The sequence below is a fragment of the Vulpes vulpes genome, chromosome 5 (genome assembly GCF_048418805.1).
Source record: "Vulpes vulpes isolate BD-2025 chromosome 5, VulVul3, whole genome shotgun sequence".
Taxonomy (NCBI): domain Eukaryota; kingdom Metazoa; phylum Chordata; class Mammalia; order Carnivora; family Canidae; genus Vulpes; species Vulpes vulpes.
Window position 1 is genome coordinate 78703431 of NC_132784.1, and position 21658 is coordinate 78725088.

The following is a 21658-nucleotide window of genomic DNA, read 5'->3' on the forward strand; positions in this document are numbered from 1 at the left end:
TACCATCACACAGGTCAATCACCGATACACCCACCACTATTTGCTACACAACCATTCTCTCAGTACAGAATTCCATAAATTACATGAGACAGACAACACTTTATTATAAGGTAGGCATTGTGTGACATGATTGTGCCCGACTGGGAGCTAATGTCAGTGTCTGAGCACATTTAAGTTAGGTGAGGCTAAGTGGTGATCTTTGGTAGGTTAGGTGTACTAAGTTTACAATATTTTTCAAGTCAGGAAGGGTTTATCCAGAAGTAACCCCACTGTAGGTTAAGGAAGATCTCTACTTTCACTTCCCCTACCCCATGTCCCCATGTTTTTCACCACCTTATTGTCAGGGAAGAAATCATCCTGTGTGGACAAAACTCATATTACGACTGAATGTGTGACCCTTCCTAGACTATAAACTGTTTGAGGAGAGAGACTGTGTCTTACTCCCTTTAGGCTACCTCCTGGAGCCCAGAACATGGCCTGTAGACAGTGTGGACCTACTGAATTATGCAAATCCCATCTGATTCTCTACTAAATTGGATGAGCACAGAGAACTAGGCACAGAAATGTCACTCGAGGAGCTCAGTTATGAAAAATGTATTTGTCCTTAATTTAGCAGACGTAGTAGTATTAAAAAAGCACTGCATGCTTCTCATTAGGTATAAGAATGGAAAGGGGCACCTGGCTGGCTCAGTCAGTAGTGTGCGACTCCTGATCTCAGGGTCAAGAGTTCAAGCCCCATGTTGGGCATGGAGCCTTCTTTAAAAAAGGAATAAAAATGGAAAATTATCTATTTATAAGTTTGTAAATGTTGAGGTCTTATTTGTTATGAAAAATTAAAAGGTACAATTTAAATCAGTGCCTTGAACTATATCTCCCACTTTGAAAAGGAAGCCAACATCCATCCTCTCTGCATCACAGCACATTTTATAAACACAGAGATGATGAACCCTCCTCATTCCTAAGGATAACACTCTCATATGGGCTCTTACCTCCACCTCATCTGTCTCCTTCAGAACCTGGTTTAATCAAACTTTCATTTTAAATCTTCATAATCATCTTAATCTTCACCTTAAGCTCCAACATCCCCATCACTGTGACCCTCACCCTCCCAGCACACACACATCCAGAAAATACTTCTTCACTCAGGTTACCCTTAGAGCCACCTTTTTTTTTTTTTTTAAGATTTTTAAAATTTATTCATTCATGAGAGACACAGAGAGAGAGAGACAGAGACACAGGCAGAGGGAGAAGCAGGCTCTGTGCAGGGACCCCAATGTGGGACTTGATCCCAGGTCTCCAGGATCATGCCCTGGCTGAAGGCAGGCTCTAAACCGCTGAGCCACCCAGGTGTGCCTAGAGAAACCTCTCTAATTCAGATTTCCTTTCCATTAAACATCTCAAAAGAGACATTCATGTTTATGGAATGAATGAACAAAGATCAAACCTCAAGTGATGCTGCATGAGGTAACAGAACAAGTGAGCACTAGAGCTACAGATGGAGACACACACCCGAAGTTAAGAGCTGTATCATAAAGTCTTCCCCTCCTCTTGGCTACAAGTCAAAATTGTCAGTCCCAAGCGAACCATGACTTCATGTGTTAATTCAAAGAAAATGGAATTACCACACAAGAAGCAGAAATCATTATATACTATATATACAGGAATACGATTTCAAAGATTGGTCACCAAGATGCAGCCAAGATCACTCTGCAGCAAGTAACATCTCAGGTCGCTAATGTGGAAAAAGGAATAGTTGTTTTGGAGAAGAAATGAATTTTTGTCCCTCAGAGCAGAAAGTGAGAAAATAAAACTGGAACTGCTTCTGTTAAAAGAATAAGTAGTGCATGAAGCAATGAAAATCTGAACAGACAGCAAGTTTGACTTCAATCTAGAAAGAAGCAGCGTAAAAGAATTGTGTTCATTGAATGAAAGGAAGCTTCTGGAAGTGAAAACAGAAATGGTGGCTTTTCCTGCCAAGCAAGATCCCGCCCTCATCCAGATAGTCAGGAAGATAGACCCTGTGGTCGCTGGCCTCAGAACCATGCTCCAGTCACACAAGCTTGATAATATTAAATGCTTAGCAGATCTGTATTTACCCTGGCATTGATTTTTATCACCTGTGAATATAATAAGGTGTCTATTTAAAAAAAAAAAAAAAAGACCAAAATTTGCCCATTGCTGAGTTTGGGATTAGGTAACAGAGTGACACCACCTATCTGGTCAGCAGATAGCATGTAGAGTTGTATCTTTGCCACTGTATTTTTTTAAGTAATATTTTGGACTGAGTTATGTCTCCATAAATGTCTATGTTAAAGCCCTAATTCCCAATGTGTCTGTGTTTGGAGGAGTCTTTAAAGAGGTAATTAAGGTTAAATGAGGCCAGGAGGTAGGGGCCCAATCCAATAGGACTGGTGTCCTTGCAAGAAGAAGAAGAGATTCAGAGACGTGCAGAAAAAAGGCCATGCGAGGACACAGTGAGAATGTGGCCATCTGAAAGCCAAAGAGATAGAGGCCCGGGAGAAACCAAACCTACTGACCCCTTGATCTTGGACTTCCAGCATCCAGAAATGTGATAAAATACATTTCTATTGTTTAAGTCACCTAGTCTGCTATTTTGTTATGGTGGCCCCAGCAGACTGATACGAGTAATGATGATGATAAGGATTTTCCTGGTTATCTCCCTTGAACGATGATTAGGCCACTGACAGGCAATGAAAATCATAACATTGGAAGGTTCCCAAACTTCCTCCCTGTGGCTCTGCTTCCTTAACCCAGGTTAGCTGTTTTCTATCTGTAGCAAGCAGCTAACTGGATGGATTTCCTGTGCCAGGGAAATTACTCACTCGTGAGCCTTGCTTTGTCAATATGTTGCTGCAAAGGAAGATTATGGGCTCAAATTCAAGCTCTCCTAATCTCCTAGCATTTTCAATTCCATCAGCTTTCATCCTGAGCCTTAAAAAAGATTTCTAAAATCATACAAAACAACTAAAAGCCTGCTATGGTTTCACAGTCTCCATGGCAATGCCAGAGATGGAAGCAATATTGACTTCACGTAGTTCTTGGACTATTTTGTCAATGCCTTTTCTGTATGGTTTTGGGTGGTTTACAAAGCCCTTTTTTCACTTATTATCTTGGTTAATCCTCACAGCAAACCCATGTGGGAGGCATTATCACCAACATTTAGCCTATTATGAAACTGGTTTGGAGAAGATAAGTGGCTTAACCAAGGTTTACACAGTTTTTAAGTGGAAGAATCAACATTTGAATTTTGATTTGTCTGGTGCCAAAGCTACTGTTCTTGATAGCATAACCAGAAACAGCCCAAGCTATGGCAGTGGATCACTTTCCTGCCCCAGTGCCCTCACTTGTCTCTTGAAAATTTACTTCTTAGGCCATATTTCTGAGATGGGCTTTACATTGTGGATGTAGAGCCTAAGCCTAAGAGGCAGTGTCCCAGGCAAAGGCTTTGGTCTGGTTCTAGTGTTATCACTAAAATTGAGTAACCTTGGCCTATTCATGTAATTGATCATTTTTTTCCGTAGGTAATTTGGAAATAATCATCCTTGTCCCCCCTTGTCTTCAATCCCCTCTACCATTTACTACACAAGATAAGGTTCATTAAGTTTACCAGAGCTGGGACTATTTTAAAGCTTTGCAAACAAATGTATTGTTTCCAAGTATTACAATTATCAGTGATTAGAAGAACTTTCTAAGGAATATTTGCTTATATGCTTACCCCTTCATAACTTCCCCAACAGATGCCGTGAGTTCCCCACACTTATCTGTTGGCATTGGCTGCTAGTTGCACACTGATGCTCTTTGAATGCTTTCAAGCACCTGTGATTTAGATGAAAGGCTTTCTTTGGTCACAGAAACATGTCCAACTTGCAAAGTGGGACAGGCTAGAAAAGGCAGAGATGGGGTAGGGGCATTGGTTGACATCTCATGTGTCCTACAATAGATTCTAGAAATCAAGAACACTGAGCTCAATCTTCCTGCATGCACCAGTAACCTGTTCATCAGGGCTCACTCAATTGGCCTGCTTCCCTTTGCTGTCTCATTTTCCCCTCTCTCCTACCTATATATCCAGAGATCTCCTCCTAAATAGACTATTACCCACAAATCCCTAGTCTTAGTGTCCATGTCTAGGAAAACCCAAACCTAGAGACACTCCAGAATAAGCAATAGCTTCCCCTGGCAGTTGTATAAGAGGATTAAGTGAGTGAGAGACAACACTCACCTCCCATCCCTATGGCCTTTCTTCTCCTCACGGAGAGTGTGTTGTATGTCACCTTCTCCTTATCCAAATTCCTACCTTCTCTGGAAGCTCTGGAAATTTCATCTTGCAACTCACAAGTTCTCTTACATATCCTATCATGTTCTCCCCTCCCACTTCTCCTGCCTTTCAAATTTTTCAGATTATTTTAGGAAAATGTCTCTCCTTCCAAGCCCCTAACTTTATTTTTGAGCCTCTAATATTTCTTAACTCATGTCTGAAGATGCAAGAGCACCTGGAGAGGGTAAGTCATATTTTCCAAGTGTCATTGGACATAATGAAAATCATCACCCTCAATCTCCAAAGCACTGCAAGGTGTCCCTAAGCTCTCCTCTCAGAATCACTATACATGACTTCTTTCTCTTCCTCACTCTCTTGTAAACCCAATTTTTGTCAAGTGCCAACTTTTGGGATAAAGGTAAATCCAATTCTCTTAAAACTTTCTACATCTTTTTTTGTTTGTTTGCAAGTAAAATTTCAAGATTTTTCTAAAACTATTTTCCTTACAAATACACAGCATTAATGGTAACATTAAAGCTGTAAGAGTTTTCTATGGATGAGCACTAGATAAAGCAGCACATTTAACATGATTTCAAACACGTTTTTGCATAGAGAATGACAGCACCCTCTCCCCCCTCCTCCTCCATAGAGATATTGATGCACATGACTCAGCTCTACTAACAACTTGGATAGGAACAAGAAGTTTGTATTTTAAGTATACAGCTATCCACCGGATGCCTCCGACTTAAAATACAGTATTTCCTTGGGCTCTAATGTAAAAAGCATTGGGAAGATCAGATGTTTGTCTAGTAGTTTTGTACCGTGACACCCAATGTACATACAGTACCACTGGTCAGTTTGTTCATTCATCCATCCATTCTTTCATGAGACTTTAAGCTTATAAAGGAGAGAATATGTCTTTTCTGCTCATGCAATTCTTTGGTGACAGTACTCCAACTCAGATGAGTTTGAGCAAAAAAGAGGATTTATTTGCTAACAAGATTTATTTATTTAAAAGAGAAAAAGAGAGAATGGGGGAGGGGCAGGAGGATAGAGGGAGAGGGAGAGAATCCCACGCACACTCCACACTGAGCATGGAGCATGATGCGGGGCTTGATCTCACAACCCTGAGATCATGACCTGAGCCCAGGTTAAGAGTCCAGTGTTCAACCGACTGAGCTACCCAGGCGCCCCAAGACATGGTCTCTTCATGAGATTCTTTCCTCTGTGTTGGCTTCTTTCTCTCAGGCAGGCTCCCCAAAAGTGACCATAAAGATATTTCTCAGCAGCAATGGGTTTTTATTATGGTCACAGCTAGAATCTCAACAAAATGAGAATATCTTTTTCCCAATAAACCCAGCAAAGGTCCTGGGAAGAAATCTAGTTGGGTTTGTTTGGGGTCACATGACTATTCTTGATCCAATCGCTTTGGTCCAGAAGAACAAAGCACACTTACTGGTCAGGTCTGAGATGTGTGTCCATCCCGGGAGCTAAGGAATGGACAGCCCCACCTATCCACCTGAGCCAAAGATGGCAGCAAGGTGGTACTTCCATTCTATTTCACATCTCTGATTATGACCAATCGTAGCACATAACTTGGGGTTAACTAAGTTGACATACTCTAAGTCAAGTTCAGAGGAAGTATAGTCCTCTTTGATTTCTTGGTCTGCTCATACTGAACTCCAGGAGTTCTTCCATCAACACCTGTGACTTGAGAGATCTTCTCAGTGCAATTGGAGTTGTCATCCCAGGCCAAAATGTTATTGCTGGAATTCAGTATTTGTTGTGATGCGGTGACATTCAAAACAAGAGGGGGAAGAAGGATCACTTAGGGGATGCCAGCAAATCTGTTCAATTGTCCAGAATCCATGATCTGTGAACCTAAATGCAGTTAGGACATATCTTCCCACAGGAAATTAATTTGGGTACCATGCGTTTACCACATCTAGGAAGGAGAAAGCTCTTACATAAACTCTCATTTCCTACAGAATAAATTTGAGATGTTGCTGCCTCCTGGCAAAGCTATAAATTTGCAACAAGCACAACTCAAGCCCCAGTTTTTATCTGAGATTTCTGTCTTTCTCACCCAGCAGGTCCCAGTACATTTCCATTTCTCCTTTGAGTTCTGGGTTCTCAGCACTTATATTCTGCCCTGATGGCAAATTCTACCTAGTAACAGACTCCACAGTATTTAGAGGGTAGGTGGTCACTTTCTCAGCCACCACTGCCTTTAGTAGGGACCTGCTCATGCCCAAGACATTGCCTCTAAAGAAAGGCATCACTCCTTTCCATCTTTATTTCAGCCGGAAGAGCTTCCTCTTCAGATTCCCAGACTGGAGCTGCTTTTTATGCTTCTTAATGCTGTGTCTCTAGGGGCCCAGCAAAGACCAGTACCTCTGCCCCCTGTTCCTCATGACACCATTGCTCCTGACTCTCCTCTGCTTTGAATTTCTGTTAAGTTCTCAGACATGCTCTCTTGGGGCACTAGAAATATCTGCTTGCTTACCTTCTGTATTACCTTGAAACTCAGAAATGCTTTAATATTTTTGCTTTTGAATATACAGTCAAACAAAATTGAGGTTCATTACCCCCTTCTTACCATTACCCAGATTTTTAAAGTATTCACATCTCCTCCACACAGCTCTTGTGTTTTCAGGAACTTGGCCCTGAGCCTAACTCTAGAAATGGTCTGGTTTGTCTTAAACTGGATAATCCATTCTCCCAGTTAAATGACTGGTGAGTAATGACCTAAGCTACTCCAAGTGAGGATGAATCTCAGGACTTTCACTTGCAAAGCTGGAGAAAAGAGCTCTTACTCCCTCTACTGGTTGTGAAAGAGACAGCATGAGGCTGGTAGCCATCCTACTGCCACAGAAGTACTTGCTAGAACTTGTATGGAAAAATAATTGGAGGACGCTATATGTATTCCAAAGAATAACTGGCCAAATGAATTGAGAAATTTCTCTTTGAGAAATATATGTATGTATATGTATATGTATATGTATATGTATATGTGTATGTATATGTGTGTATGCGTATAGTGCTCACAGGTATGTGTCTGTGTGTGTGTGTGTGTGTGTGTGTGTGTGTGTGTGTGTATTGCTCACTGGTGGAAAAGCCTCATTCCTTCAAGGTAGATTTTATTTTTTCAAATAAAAATAGAAGTTACTCAGAACCAAGAGTAAATAGGTAGATGATCGGTTTGAGTAATAGTATTTCTCTGTGTTTCATTTCATTTTGTTTTAAAGAAAACTTGTGAATGGCTTCCTTGCCTCTAAAACAGTGGTCCTGAATGCAGCATCTCTTCTTGAATAAATATTACCACTTACATTCGCTGTAAGGAGAAAAAGTCTACACTTCTTAATTGCATCTGATGAGCACTGGCTTTTCTCTGACTTTTTAAATATATAGATTCTATTTATATCTCAAAATAGCCAATCTAAACGAGAGCATATTATAGCACTTGAACATTCTTTCTTAAGGGCTAATGCCTCAAGTATACTTTGTCAAATCGCCAAGGCAGCCAGGAACAGTATTATATTGGCACCTGCATATGACATCATAGAGTGCAGCTAATGTAAGGAGGATGTTTTAACAGAAGAACGAATACTTTGCTTAGTCTGGTCTCAACCAAACAGGGCAAGAAGCCTGATGGCTCCCTGTGTGGAACTCCCACGTAGCTTGGATATGCTGAAGATCTTGTCAACTGTTACCACTTCCTTGTAATTCTCAAAACCCCCTTATAATCCATTCCCGTGAAGGAGACATATGTGATCAAGTTTAACAAGAATCATTCTTTAAGAAGTCTAAAGATATTAAGTTGGTCCTATTTTTAAAAATACCTCCAGTAAAGTAATTTTCCTCAGTAACTTAAACTCTAATTTTTTAAAATAAATAATCATGCACTTATTTTAAGACTGTGGTAAGAAAGACATAGTGTAGATCTTGCCAATATCTCTTTTGAGAAAGCAGGACTCTTTCTGAAGCTTACTTGAGATAGGACATGGGAAAGTCTGATTTATTAATAACTGAAAAACTTTTCTACAAATATACTTATGATGCTTTGAAGAGGAACAAATAATTAAATGGAGATTTTCTTTGGGGCTTGGATTTCCTAATCCAAGCTAGAAATGATCGAATTATCCCTTATAGCAGCTTTCCTGAGAGATAAAATGGCCATCTTGTTTGCCTTTTTGAGATAATTGTGAATTTGAGAAAAGTGTGTGTTTCATTTTTTAAAAAACCAGCTTTATTGAGATATAATTGATATACAAAAGACCTCGACTTACTTAATATACACAATTTTATGAGTTTGTAGAAATGCATACATATGCAAAAGGAATTTTCAAGCGTCTAGAGGAGATCTGGTTTTTCATTTTGGGTGAAAACAATTTGAATTTTTGAGTGATGAAAACAATTTGAAGACATTTTGCCCCCTTTTAAGATGATTCAATTATCTCAGTGCAAAAAAAATAACATAAAATGAATGTTATGGGTGCAAATTAAGAGAAAAGTTAGTGAACAGGAGTCCCTCCTTTCAATTCCTTTTGATTAAAAAAAAAAAGTGCCTACTGTATGGAAGTAAACAGGAGACTGGTTATGGATTTAATTGCAAACAGTGCCTAGTATATACCACAGGAAACAAAAGTTTGTCTCCAAACATGTCAGTAAGACATTAAAACTGAAAGCCATTTTATTTATCAATGATGTCAGTACTCAAAGTAGTGCACTTAACATCTACTTCCTCTTGAAAAAGAAGCACATGAAGAGAGATGCAGGGAGCTTAGGAGGGGCATTGGGACTCCTGACAGCGAGGATAATGCATTGGTCATGGGAAAGTGAGTCACGGGGAAATGAGGAAGGCATGGAAAGGCCAAGTTATGAGGTGATGGGAGAGAACACATGTGCAGGGCCATCACAAGAGTGAAAATGGGAGAAATTTGAGAAAACTGGCAATGAACTGAATGTGTGCATGTAGAAGATGCATCTGCAGAGGCACAAGTGGCCGGACACAACTCTAAATTTAAGTACCTGATTTTTAAAAAGTAAGTACCTGATTTTTTAAAAATAAATCTACAAACTAAGAAATCTACAACCTAAGACTCCAAGCCTAGCCATGTAACGTCTAGAAGTTCATTCCCTTTACCTTCTCTATGTGCCTACTGAGCAGCAAAGCAGTAACAACACAGCACTCCTTCCTCTCCTGGTTTAAATTTTGCAGGGAATCTGCGGAGACTGCAGGCTCAGCTGGGATTACAGAGGGAAGAGCTTAGTGAAGCAGGGCTGACAATAGGTCTTGTCATCCTGCTCCCTGAAGATGCCCTTTGACAGCTGTGTCAGGCAGAAAGCACAGACGAAGTGCTCAGGATGGAACTTGTGGCCCATGGCACTGATGCAGCGGCCGGTGATGGGCTGCCCACAGCCGTGGCAGAGTGTTCCTCGGCGCCGGTGGTAATGGAGCTCGCAGTACGGACGTCCATCCAGTTCAAAGAAGGAGCCAGAAGAAAAACTGCTGAAGCAGTCCTGGGGGAATGAGGCAAAGAGAAAGAAAAGGAATGCAGATGTCAAGTAGTAGAACGTCAGCAAAGTAAAACTTTCAGCCTTGAAATTCCCATCAGTTATGTGACAAACTAAGGTGAGAATATTACCTGCTTGCCAAAGAGAAGAGCAAATGCCCACAGTGAGTGCTATTTTGTGCCTCCTCTAGCGAGCCCATGTTAATCCCTCACCCCAAGCTGTGAACCCTCTTCCCAGTTGCTGTTCTGCCCCTCAGAAAGGAAGACCCTTGACTCTTCCTAAATCCAAAAGATAAGCGAGTATACAGACCCCACACACAAAGCATTCTGGGTGCCAGACGGTGTCCATGGCCGAGAGGTAGTTTTCCAACACTGGGCGGTTGCAGCCACCACACTTGGGTGAGAACATGGCTAAGAAATCCTTCCGGCAGTATGGCTTCTTGTCCTTCTCATGAAAGCCTGGAGAGGTACAATCAACAGTTCATTGTGGGGTGACACCTTCCACCAAGTTGGAGGCTGAGAAGAGGCCAATGATTTCAACTCTCCCAAACTCAGTGTCCTCATATTCAATACCAACCTCAACAGCTCATCATAAGAAACACAGGAAGGAAGGAAGGAAGGAAGGAAGGAAGGAAGGAAGGAAGGAAGGAAGGAAGGAAGGAACTGACAGACGAATGGACAGGAGGCAATGGGAGACAGGTGCATTAGTGCTGGGCCTGGTGTCTATTCCTGCTTGACGCCTTTGCCCTGCACAGCTCTGGCCCAGGCCTTGGCGTGGCCAGTCTCACCTTATGATTCAGAAATCAGCTCAGAGGTGCCTCTTACCAGCCCATATCTATCAGTTCATCTTTTTAAAGAATCATCTTTCTAGCATTTACCATGATCTAAAACCATCTCTGTGGTCTGTATTCCCACACTGGAGCATTAGCTCTGAAACTAGATACTATTAGTCTTGCCACATTATACCTCTAGAACCTAAAACAGCACCTGGAGAAAAGGGCTTAATCTTTAAAAAGAAAGGGCTACAAAATAATAATTTACAAAAATAATAATAATAATAATAATTTACAAATGGATGTAAGATTCTAAATGTAACGATTGAAACCATGCAAAGACTTGAGTCAAAAATGAATGGGTTCCTCTTTAACCTGGCAATGAGAACACTGTGGCTCAAAATTTAAAAGCAAGTTAAAAGTCAATAAATTTAGCTCCATTAAAAATATATATGAATGACTTTGTGCATGACCAAAAAGCACCATAAGCAAAGCCAAGACAAGGCACACACTGAAGAAAAAATTTGCCAATTATATCTCAGAAAAAGAGGGGGTGGGTTAATAAAGTAAATAAGTTAAAATACATCAGGAAGAAATTGAAACAGCCAGCCAAATCAAGGATATGGAACATCTTACAGGACACAGGTTCCAGTTTCTTGGCAAATTATTGGTATCAAAAAATAGGAAAGAGAGGATCATTACAGGACTTTTAAATTTTGAGAGGTAAAATGGTCAAATGCAAGGCACATGCTTTGCATGGATGCAACTGATTCAAACAGACTGATTCAAATGACACGATTTACAAATTTGAGCAGTTTTTATATGGGTTTTATATGATAATGAGGAATTAATAATTTCATTACGGGGATCCCTGGGTGGCGCAGCGGTTTGGCGCCTGCCTTTGGCCCAGGGCGTGATCCTGGAGACCCGGGATCGAATCCCACGTCGGGCTCCCGGTGCATGGAGCCTGCTTCTCCCTCTGTCTATGTCTCTGCCTCTCTCTCTCTCTCTCTGTGACTATCATAAATAAATAAATAAAAAATTAAAAAAAAATAATTTCATTACGTGTGAAGGTAGTTATGTTAAAAAAAAAAAAAAGTCCTGACTAATCAGTTAAAGATGGTGCATGTTGAAGTATTCAATGGTGGCATAAGATTTCTATGACTTGCTTTTAAATATTCCAGCAAGAAAAGAGATAGAAAGGGAGGTGGAGGTTAGAGGAAATTAGTTTGGCAAAATTAGTTTGGATAATTGGCGAAGCCAGGCAGGAAGCAGTTTCCATAATATAAAATAGTAGTCAATTTGTTAATGTGTGAAGGCTTTCTCTTTAATACTGGACATCTTTACAGTTGGGCTCATGTTAGAAAACCCCTGACTAGAGCCTTACACATCCTATGTCCAGATAAAAGAGGATGAGAAACCCAAGGTGACTATTTTTTAAACTCTTTAAAATAAGTCATCCTCACAACAGAGACAAATAGCATAAGACAAAATACTTTTGGTAGTAGTATGTTCAACATGAGTAAATCATGAAACTCAAAAGAAAAAAGTAAAGTTCTAATCTTTGCTAACTTGTAGTTTAATTTCTAATTTTAGCTAACTAGTAAAAACAGTGTTAAATAAGTCTACCCAATACTGGAAAATCCATTGAATTATTCACATATTTATATATTCCCAGGGGATAAAGTTAAATGTTAGTATTCTTTTGGAAAATCATCTGGTAATATGTATCAAAAAATTTTTAAAAAGATACAGATATCTTTCTCCTGGGAATGAATCAAAATAATCAAAAGAAAATGTTGCATTTACAGATATTCACTGGGGGGATTCCTGGTTGGCTCAGTGGTTGAGTGTCTGAAGGGCATGATCCCAGGGTCCTGGGATCGAGTCCCACATCAGGCTCCCCAGAGAGACCCTGTTTCTCCTTCCTATGTCTCTGCCTCTGTCTCTGTGTCTCTTATGAATAAATAAAAATCTTTTAAAAAACCAAAAAACAAAAAAGATATTCACTGCAGTGCTACTAACATACAAGAAGTAATCTAAATATACTGTTATGAACACAGTTGTTTACAATATTTGGAACTATAAATAAAGCCTCAATGAATATCCTTAAACACATAATTTTTAATAATTTGTCTAGATAAATGAATAATGGAATGATCGATATTAATGGAATCATAATGGAATAATTGATATTATTAAAATTATTATAAAATTATGAAGCCACATGAGGAAATGCTTAAGTGATAAAAAGGAATTTTAGGTACACCTAAGTTATGTATGCATATGCATAAATATTAACAAATGGAGAAAAATATGAACAGGGAATTTTTTTATTTTTATTTTTTTTTAAAGATTTTATTTATTTGTTCATGAGAGACACAGAGAGTAGAGAGAGACACACACAGGCAGAGGGAGAAGCAGGCTCTATGCAGGGAGCCTGATGTGGGACTCGATCCCAGGTCTCCAAGATCACACCCTGGGCTGAAGGCGGCACTAAACTGCTGAGCCACCCGGGCTGCCCAGGGAAATTTTTTTATGTTGCATTGGGTTAACAAGTTAATAAGTTAAAAGTGAAGATTTCTGCAAGATTTTTTAAATTGTCTTTACATTTAAAAAAGAAAAATATAATAAGCCAATTCATCTTCAAACATCTATTTAAGTAATGTATGCCCTTAGCTTTGAAAATCACTTCTCCCAGAATCCCAGATGGTTTGGTCCTACATGTACCTGAAAGTCCCGCAAGAACAACTGACCCAATCACCCTATCTCAAACAGCACCCTGTCTACCACCCCCTCTCCTGCATATAGAGTAAATTATGAGTGGCTTATAAGTATAGTATAAGTTGGTTAATTAATTGACTAGTTTTGATCATTATCTGTCCTCTCACTAGAATATATGCACCATGAGGGTGGGAAGTTTGGGTTTTTTCACTGCATCCCTAGTACCTAGAGCAGTACCTGACACATAGGTGGTAGTTGCTCAATAAATATTTACTGAATGAAGAGACATATGAACAATGATACAACAGCACAATCGAGACCATCAGCTCCACAAGTAATGTAATTTAGAGTCTCTCTAGGCCTAACAACAATATGTGTAAATGGGTGAATTTTTCTGTAAGGGACTCTCCTTAGCACTTATCAGGAGAGCCTGCCTAACATGAGGATGGCTATTAGCAATCTCATTTATGCAGCATTTGCTTTGTACTGGTTCCAAATGACAGCTCTACCTGCAGTATAAATTGAAATTAAATCCTCTACCGTAATGCTCCCATCTTACAAATGAGAAAAGGGAGGCTTAGAGAAATTACATATAACAAACTAGTCAGCAAGGGATCTGATGTTCATACCTGGGCCTAACCGCAAAGCCTAACTTCAATGTCATGCCCCTAATTTAAGTGCATCCTGGTGTTGACCTCTCTGTGGGGACTGAGCATCAGTTGAGCCCAAATATCATAACCCAGAAGCTTTGTCAATATGAGAGCTCCACCTGTACCCCCCACTTAAAGAGAATGTAAACAAAGCATGCACAGTGGATTGAAAAGCGACCCACCCCAGAAATATTATTTCTAGGAACCCATCCTGATAGTAGCAGCCAGATCCAAAAAGGCAATAGGAGCAGCCAGAGATTGGGACCCAAGTCATGTAACTACAGTTTTTCTGTTATCTGATCACTTTTTGATATCCCTTGCTTTGTTCAACTATGCTGTCTTTGAAGAGCAGACAATTGAATCAGCTTCTGAGGCCTATAGATCTAAGAATCTAAACTAATAATTTTATAAGCTTTCCTATGTTCTTCTAAAGCCCTGAGACACAGAAGAACTCACTTTACTTTTTCTACCCTATCAAAGAATGTCTAGAGTCCAATCAAGTACAACTGAATGCAGGAAGGCCTGCCACTTCAGAAAAACAAGCCAGCACCCACAACCATCCTCCTTGCTTTTGTGTAGCACGGTATTTCTCAAACTTCAGCATGCATCCAGCATCTGGAGAGCTTGTCAATATGCAGATTGTTTGGCCCTACCCCCAGCGTTTCTGATTCAGTAGATCTGGGGTGGGGCTCAAAAATTTGCATTTATGCTCTATAAAGCAAGTGACATCAAACTGAACTTGCCTTTAAGTAGGTGTTACTTGAGAAAATTGTTAAGACATGGCAACTGACCTAGGAATGACCCTCATCTAGGCATTTGCAGGGTAGCTGGTCTCCAGAATGACACAGCAGGGAAGGAACAGCCTCTGCCGCCACTAGGGTGAGTCTCAGGAGAGGAATCAAAAGCAATCAGCCAAACTTGCTGTGATGCCCTTGCATTTAGTGATCCAATAAACTGAGAAAGTTTTAGCAGTTACTTTCCTGGAGGCTCTCTTTGGGGCCAATTACCTCTGGAGGACGGATGAGAAACACTAACAATTAAAAGTGCCACAGGGAGAGAGAGAGGTATTTATACTCTGGTGAGGCTCTTAGCCACAGGGGAAATTAGGGAGCACCTGCATGTCCTGGATAATGAACAATTTAAAAAGAAAGACGCAAACACTGAGGACCTGGTCCCTAGGGGAGGATGCGAAGGCCTGAAATGCTTAGAAACTTGAGCCTTAAAGAAGAATTTTCTGAACTGAAACAAAAATGCAGATGAATTTAATTTCCCAGAAGGCTCAGTGGTTAAGCTCTCATTATAGAAACTCTGTGTATGACTATGTGATTTGGGGTGAGGCCAGGTGCCACCTAATTAAAGGACCAACCATATGGCAGGAGACCCATTTACAGAAAGCAAAGGATAAAAAACAAAAATATAATCTAGGAAGAGCTTTTGCTTAATAAACGGCATTCTTTTGTCAGGTGTCTCAATAAATGTTTTAAGCGTGGCCTGATGAGGACATGAAGTCATAAATGACCCAATCTGCCCTATTTTAAGGAGGGCTGAAGTCATCAATAATGAGTATTAGCTACCTTCATGGTGCTTTCTGGTCATCCTATGGATAGGATAACTTCTTTTGTATCTAACTTACATGTCTTCTGGAAATATGTCTGTATTCTATTGCTCTGGTCTCAGGCAACTTCCACATCATAATCATCTGTGGGCAGTATTCACTAGCTGACTGTTCTACTCAACTAACTCTCATGCTTCTTTGGCTACCAGTACTATATAAATTTACCGTGACACACTTTAATATGATTTAGATTAAATCTCAATAAAAAATCCTGCTTAACTAAAGTACAATCTGGAAATGAAATACCTAATGATTTGTGAAAAGCACTGACCAAGCTTCACTGAACAAGCAAATCACTACAAAGTACTTTGCTGGTGGATTATGTCAGTGCTACTATATCTGGGTCTATTGTCAAATAAAGTGTACCCTGTGGGTGCCAAGAAAGTAAAGAGATCTAACAGCAGAAGAAGAACTGAGTCTCTGTCGGGGGGCAGTGGTGATGATGTAGAAACAACCTATAGAACTTGCAGAAATGGGACCTGAATTTCAGTTCCAACTCTGACTTTCTAGCCATGCAACTTTAAGAAAATTATGTTACCTCCCTGAGGCTCAGTGTTTCCATCTATAACCAAGAAAATGTGGGATAAAAATACCCTCACAAGACTGTGGTGGGGATTAAGTGAATAATAGCTAGGAATATGCATAATAACATGCCTGACATTTAGATGAGTCTCTGTGCTGGTGAAGGGCAGGATACATGGGATTATTTCCACTCCCTCTTGAAATACCGCCAACACGACAGTTAAAGAATTATTTAAAATAGAAGCACCCATAAGGAATAAAAGAAAAGGAGAGGAGATGCCATAGATGAGATATCAATAAAATCTTCCAAAATTGTAAGTAGGTCTAAGAGTGGCGACTAGCTTGGCAAACAAGAAAACCAAAGCCTGCATTTCTCCAGAAGGGAGGTGCAAGACAACTCAAGCAGGGGAGAACCATAGCATCAGAGGGGCTCAGGAAGTGAATGTACAAGATGGTCTTCAAGGTTGGAAACAAGACTGGTTGAAAGTCTGGACAGCCGTTAGATGATCAGATCCCCTCCTGCCATAAGATGCAGTGATTAATTGTAGAAATATCAAACCAGAGAGTCTCAGGCACTAAAAGACCTAAAATATTAATAGTCAGGGGCCTCCCAGCAAAATGGCTAGAGCATGCTACTTGAGTACCATACAGTTGAGTCCACCAGTATATACCTACATATACCTGCTTATACCTACAACACTTCCATTTCACATTTTAGCGTTTCATTCTTAAATAGGAAAACAGACAACCAAAGATTGGCAGCAGCTGGCAAAGACTAACGTAACAAGGTGTAAGGAACAGGATGTAACATGTCAAATTTCAAACTGAGCTTTAAGACACCCCTCAAAGTAGATAGCCACAAACTGTTTACATGATTAATGAACTCCTCACTCAATCTAAGGAAATAAAACAGGAAGAGAGAAAGGAAAATTGAGTGAGGGATTTCTTTGGAGAAAGCTCTGGGTGCTTCACCCCCAAGAGGGATGAGGTATGGTATGGTTCCAGCTAATCTCAAGTCAAGAGAGGGATTCACTGGGGCCACTCAGAGTGCTGGATATGTGTCCCTAGCCATCAGTGGGATATAGTTGATGGTATTTGACTCACCCCTGGAGAAAGTCCCTGTGTGAGTCTGGCTGAACAGAGAGACACAGCTGTTAAGTGACTACAATCCCACTGAGTACAAGAAAAAGGTGCCACTTTCCCATGGTCTGTAAATGAAGCCGTGAGCGAGAGAGATACCCCAAAACACTGTAATCACTTCTGAGAGATCACCAGGAGGGAACAACGAAAACTCTGCAAAACTGATCTGTGTGGAATGTGTCCTTAAACGTGCCCAGCAGAAAATAGCTATAGCTAAGACAAGTGAAGGGTAATTGAGACTTTGAAGTTGGACCTGTATTGAATCCACAAAAGCATCCAAGAAGAAAAAAAAAAAAAGTTAAACATCTGCCAGGTCCAGAGAGCAAGACACAAATTTATGACGGTACTAGGCAGGTCAGGACCTTTGTGCCCTACAGGCTCACCTTCCTCCTCCCCTGTCTCAAGGGGTCAAATATCAAGATGAGCAACAAGGTAAGGGTGGTGGATGCTAAAGGCAGGAAAGGACATATAGATAGTCTCCAGCTACATAAAAGGCCCAACCGGCGGAGCATGGTAGTCACTTCATCTTTTATTTATTTATCTATTTGTTAAGTGGTGGTCACCAAATAAGTCGGATACTTTAGCTATTACACAGACGGAATTACCCAAGGACTTAGTTTTGTGTTTTGTGTCTGAAACTGATTTTCTATTTAGGATTGTTTATTGAGAGTCATCGGAAAAGACATGGCACTGCCCAAGTTTTTATTTAGGAGAGAGGTAAATAGTTTCCCAACTGGGTTAATTCAAAAAGGACAGGAAAAAAACAAACAAAATGAAGAAGCTTTCTGATTCCAGGCGTGAGTCATACTTGTTCTGAACAAACATAAAAAGAAGTCAGAAGAAAAAAAAATCAAGGTAATTTAGAAGAAAGAAGGGGAAAAAAAAACTTCCAAAGAGAGAAAAACAGATTGCACAGAAAGGATCAGGAATAAGAACAAAATCCTAAAACCTTCTCAAGCATAGAAGCTAAAAGACAGTGAAGCATAGAAGCTAAAAGACAGTGAAGCAATGTCTTCAGAATTACAGGAGAAAATGGTTTCTTTTGCCTAGAATTCTATGGCCAGGCAACTTAAGGTAGACAACAGAATAACAATATTTTCAGATATTCAAGGTCTCAAAAGTATTACCTCCTATTCATTCTTTCCTAGGAGCTGTTCCATCCAAATAAAGGTAGTACCATGTATTAAAAAACTCGGGCATCCAGGAAACAAGGGTCCAAAGGAAAAAGGCAATCAAGCAGTAAAAGGAATTCCCACGAGAATGGCCCAGAATAAATGCTTCACAGCAGCCCTGAGGAGAAACCATTTCGGGCCGGGGCAGGAGGATGGAAGTCTCCTGGACGGATGTCTCCAAGACAAAACAAGTGGGACTGACCTACTACCAGATGTGGCTGACCTTTTGAGAATGATTTCACAGTTCTGTCAAATAAATTACAGCGAGGTACGATGAAAATTAAGCTAGTGAAAAAAGAAATCTAAATGCTAACTTCAGGACAAAATTTATATGAAAAGAATACCATGAGAGGAATACTAATTTTTACTGGTCTCCATGTGCCAGGCACTGTTCTAGATACTGTACTGCTGCTGTACCCTAAAATCCTCATAATTACCCTGTAAGGTAACATTACAGGGTAGGAATTATTACTGCACCCATTTCACCCATGAGGAAAGCAATGTACGGAGGGGTTAAATGATTTGAATGATATCAGATAGCTAATAAATACCTCAGCCCAGACTTGAACCATGTAGCCTAAACTCTAAAATCTGTGCTCTATTGTAACCGTAGTTTGCCACAAGGCTCAACAATGAACAATATTTTCATGGTTGTCAATCTTTACACATTGACACTAGTCTGACCTATAATTATGACCTGATTATACATATATATTGAGAGAATAGGGGGGAGGAAGTATGTTGGGGTAAGGTGGGGTAGTAAATCCTCATCTTTTCTGATAGAAAGTTAATACATGAATGAAAAAAAAAGAAAGTTAATACATAATGGTTAAAATTAGAAGAAAAAAAGGTCAATCTATAGTAATATAAGTATATTCCTTAAAATACACAATAGCAGAAGGAAAAGCTGAAAACATTTGGAGAGGATAACTGGATTTGGGGGTAGAGAAAGGAAAAGCAAAGGACTGACCCTTTTAAGTATTACCCTTAACATAATATTTGACCTTTTAAACTATGCAATTATATTTCCTTAAGAAACCAATTTAAACAAAATTTATAAATATTAGGGAAAGGTAAGGAGAGATGGCATCTAGTACTGAAATGGGCACTTGGCTGCTAGTGGCAGGAGCCAGGGGGATCCCTAGGTGGCTCAGTGGTTTAGTGCCTGCCTTCGGCCCAGGGCATGGTCTAGGGATCCAGTCCCACATCAGGGTCCCTGCATGGAGCCTGCTTCTCTCTCTGCCTCTCTCTCCCTCTGTGTCTCTCATGAATAAATAAATTAAAAGAAAAGAAAAGAAAAAAAAAAAAAGGGAGCCAGGAACACCACAGCAGACCAAGGAAAAGTGCTGCTGGTCCTCTTCTAATGACCTGGGACATACCTTCTGCACCAAACACCTCTCCGCAGTGAGAGCAGAAGAAGTGCTCTGGGTGCCAGGTTTGGTTCATTGCCGTCAGCACTCTCTGGAAAAGGAACACACATGAAGATATTAGGAAACCGCCAAACTATCCACCAGGACCACCATGCTAAAGCAGGGAGGGGGGTACTTACATCCAGGATGGGGGCAGCGCAGTAAGCACAGCGTGGGGAAAAGAGATGGTGGTAGTCCTTGGAGCAGTAGGCCAAGCCACTCCGCTCAAAGAAGGGACTGGAGCCAATCTCCTCTTTGCAGTGAGTGCACACAAAGTGCTCTGGATGCCAGGCTCGCCCTAGAGCATGGATCACCTGCGGAGGAAACAAAGTATGGCCTGCCACTGCGGTTGGCTGCTGGAGGGCCTATAGGTTGCACAGTTCCGGGCAGCATTTTGCACTCTACATTCCATGTGAGCGGTGCCTCCTGGAGTTACACAACTCAGAGGCCTGGCCCCAGGTCCCACCTAGGTGGTCTGTCGTATGCGCTCTGCGGGTAGTGAAAGGGTGCCCAGTTTCCTGACGAATCGTGCTGATGAAGTCTGTAAATGTTCATCAGCAAGATACTGCCCTGGAGGGTGGGGAACCAAAATGGAACCCAGTCGTGACAGACAGGGATAACTAGAGTCTAGCCTGGAAGGGATCCCTGAAAGATGAAAAGGCATAAATGACAGTTTGTATTCCTCTGGTCTCAACACCTCATCTCACGCCCCATGCAGGGCCAGAGCTAGGGGCCTTTTCTTGTGGTTTTGGTGAAGGATGATGCAGAGCAGGAGTTGTGGCCATGGTTTGGAGCCAAGTCAGCTGACCGGGAATATTGGGATAGAGGGGGCATGGCAAAGCACCCACTCCCAGGTCCAAAAGTCCAGAAAAGTGGTTAAGAGTCACATTCAGGTGTCAGGCTCTCCCAGGCTCAAATCTTCCCTCTACCTCTTTCTAGACCTGGGACGTGGCAGTTAACAGCCCAGAGCCCTTGGTTCCCTGGTCTTTACCAAGGAACAATAACAGAGTCTCCCTTGAAAAGATCATGAGACCATTAAATGAGGGATACTTGCAAGCCCTTAGCTCAGGGCCTAGAGCATGGTAAGGGATGAGTGATCATTAACTATTACTAAAACATCTTAGGAGAGAAGGCCACAGAGTAATCCTTGGTGGGACAGAGACAGACATACACACAGACAGTTGGCTACAGGACCAACATCTCGGCCCATCCCACCTTTCCAGCAATTGGTTTCTGACAGGAAGCACAGTGGCCCTTGGGCACTGCAGCAACTCCGAGGTCCTGCAGATCCTGCTCCAAACCCCCCAGCATTGAGTCCAGGGAGGCCTTGGGATCCTGCTTGTTTGCTATGTGTTTCTTGCTTGCATCTTCTTTCATTGCAACCTGGCACCAGGGAAAGAACCATGAAAAAAATCAGTCTTGTGTATATCCCCTCACTGTCATCTTCTACACAACCTCACAAGCTCACCTTGACTGACCAATGCTTTCTTCTGTACCTGACCTCTTTCCAAGGCACTGGAAGAGTCCAACGTTGGAACACCAATAAAAATGCTTTCATCTCCCTTTTATCCTAAATTCCTCAGGGCAGATAAGATATGAGTAATCTTCCTCCATTTGTAAATCTTTTCTGACCATGAGAAATTGAGTGTATGAGGATATTACCTTTTCTCACTTCTACAATGACCACAAGTTAACAATGAACCCTATCTTCTTTTTACCCATTTATTTTGCAATGTTTATTGAGCACCTAATTTGTGCCAGTCACAGCCCTAGGGTCTTGGTACAGAGCAATGTACATGATGACCAAGAGTCTGCTGTCTTGGAGTTTACTTTCTCTGGATGACAGACAATGAAGGATTAA

General features: G+C 40.9%; 1 protein-coding gene across 2 annotated transcripts in view; it reads right to left on the reverse strand.

Annotated features, from left to right (window-relative positions):
* Positions 1–8502: 8502 nt before the first annotated feature.
* Positions 8503–21658, reverse strand: part of LPXN (leupaxin) — a 35037-nt gene continuing 21881 nt past the window's right edge. For both annotated transcript variants that reach the window (XM_026012928.2, XM_072759016.1), the window contains 5 exons: positions 21013–21180; positions 19938–20111; positions 19768–19849; positions 10103–10251; positions 8503–9799 (listed from right to left, as the gene is read on the reverse strand). In XM_026012928.2, coding sequence (XP_025868713.1) covers positions 9530–9799; positions 10103–10251; positions 19768–19849; positions 19938–20111; positions 21013–21180 — 843 coding nt within the window. In that variant the 3' untranslated portion in view covers positions 8503–9529. The remainder of the gene's footprint in view (positions 9800–10102; positions 10252–19767; positions 19850–19937; positions 20112–21012; positions 21181–21658) is intronic.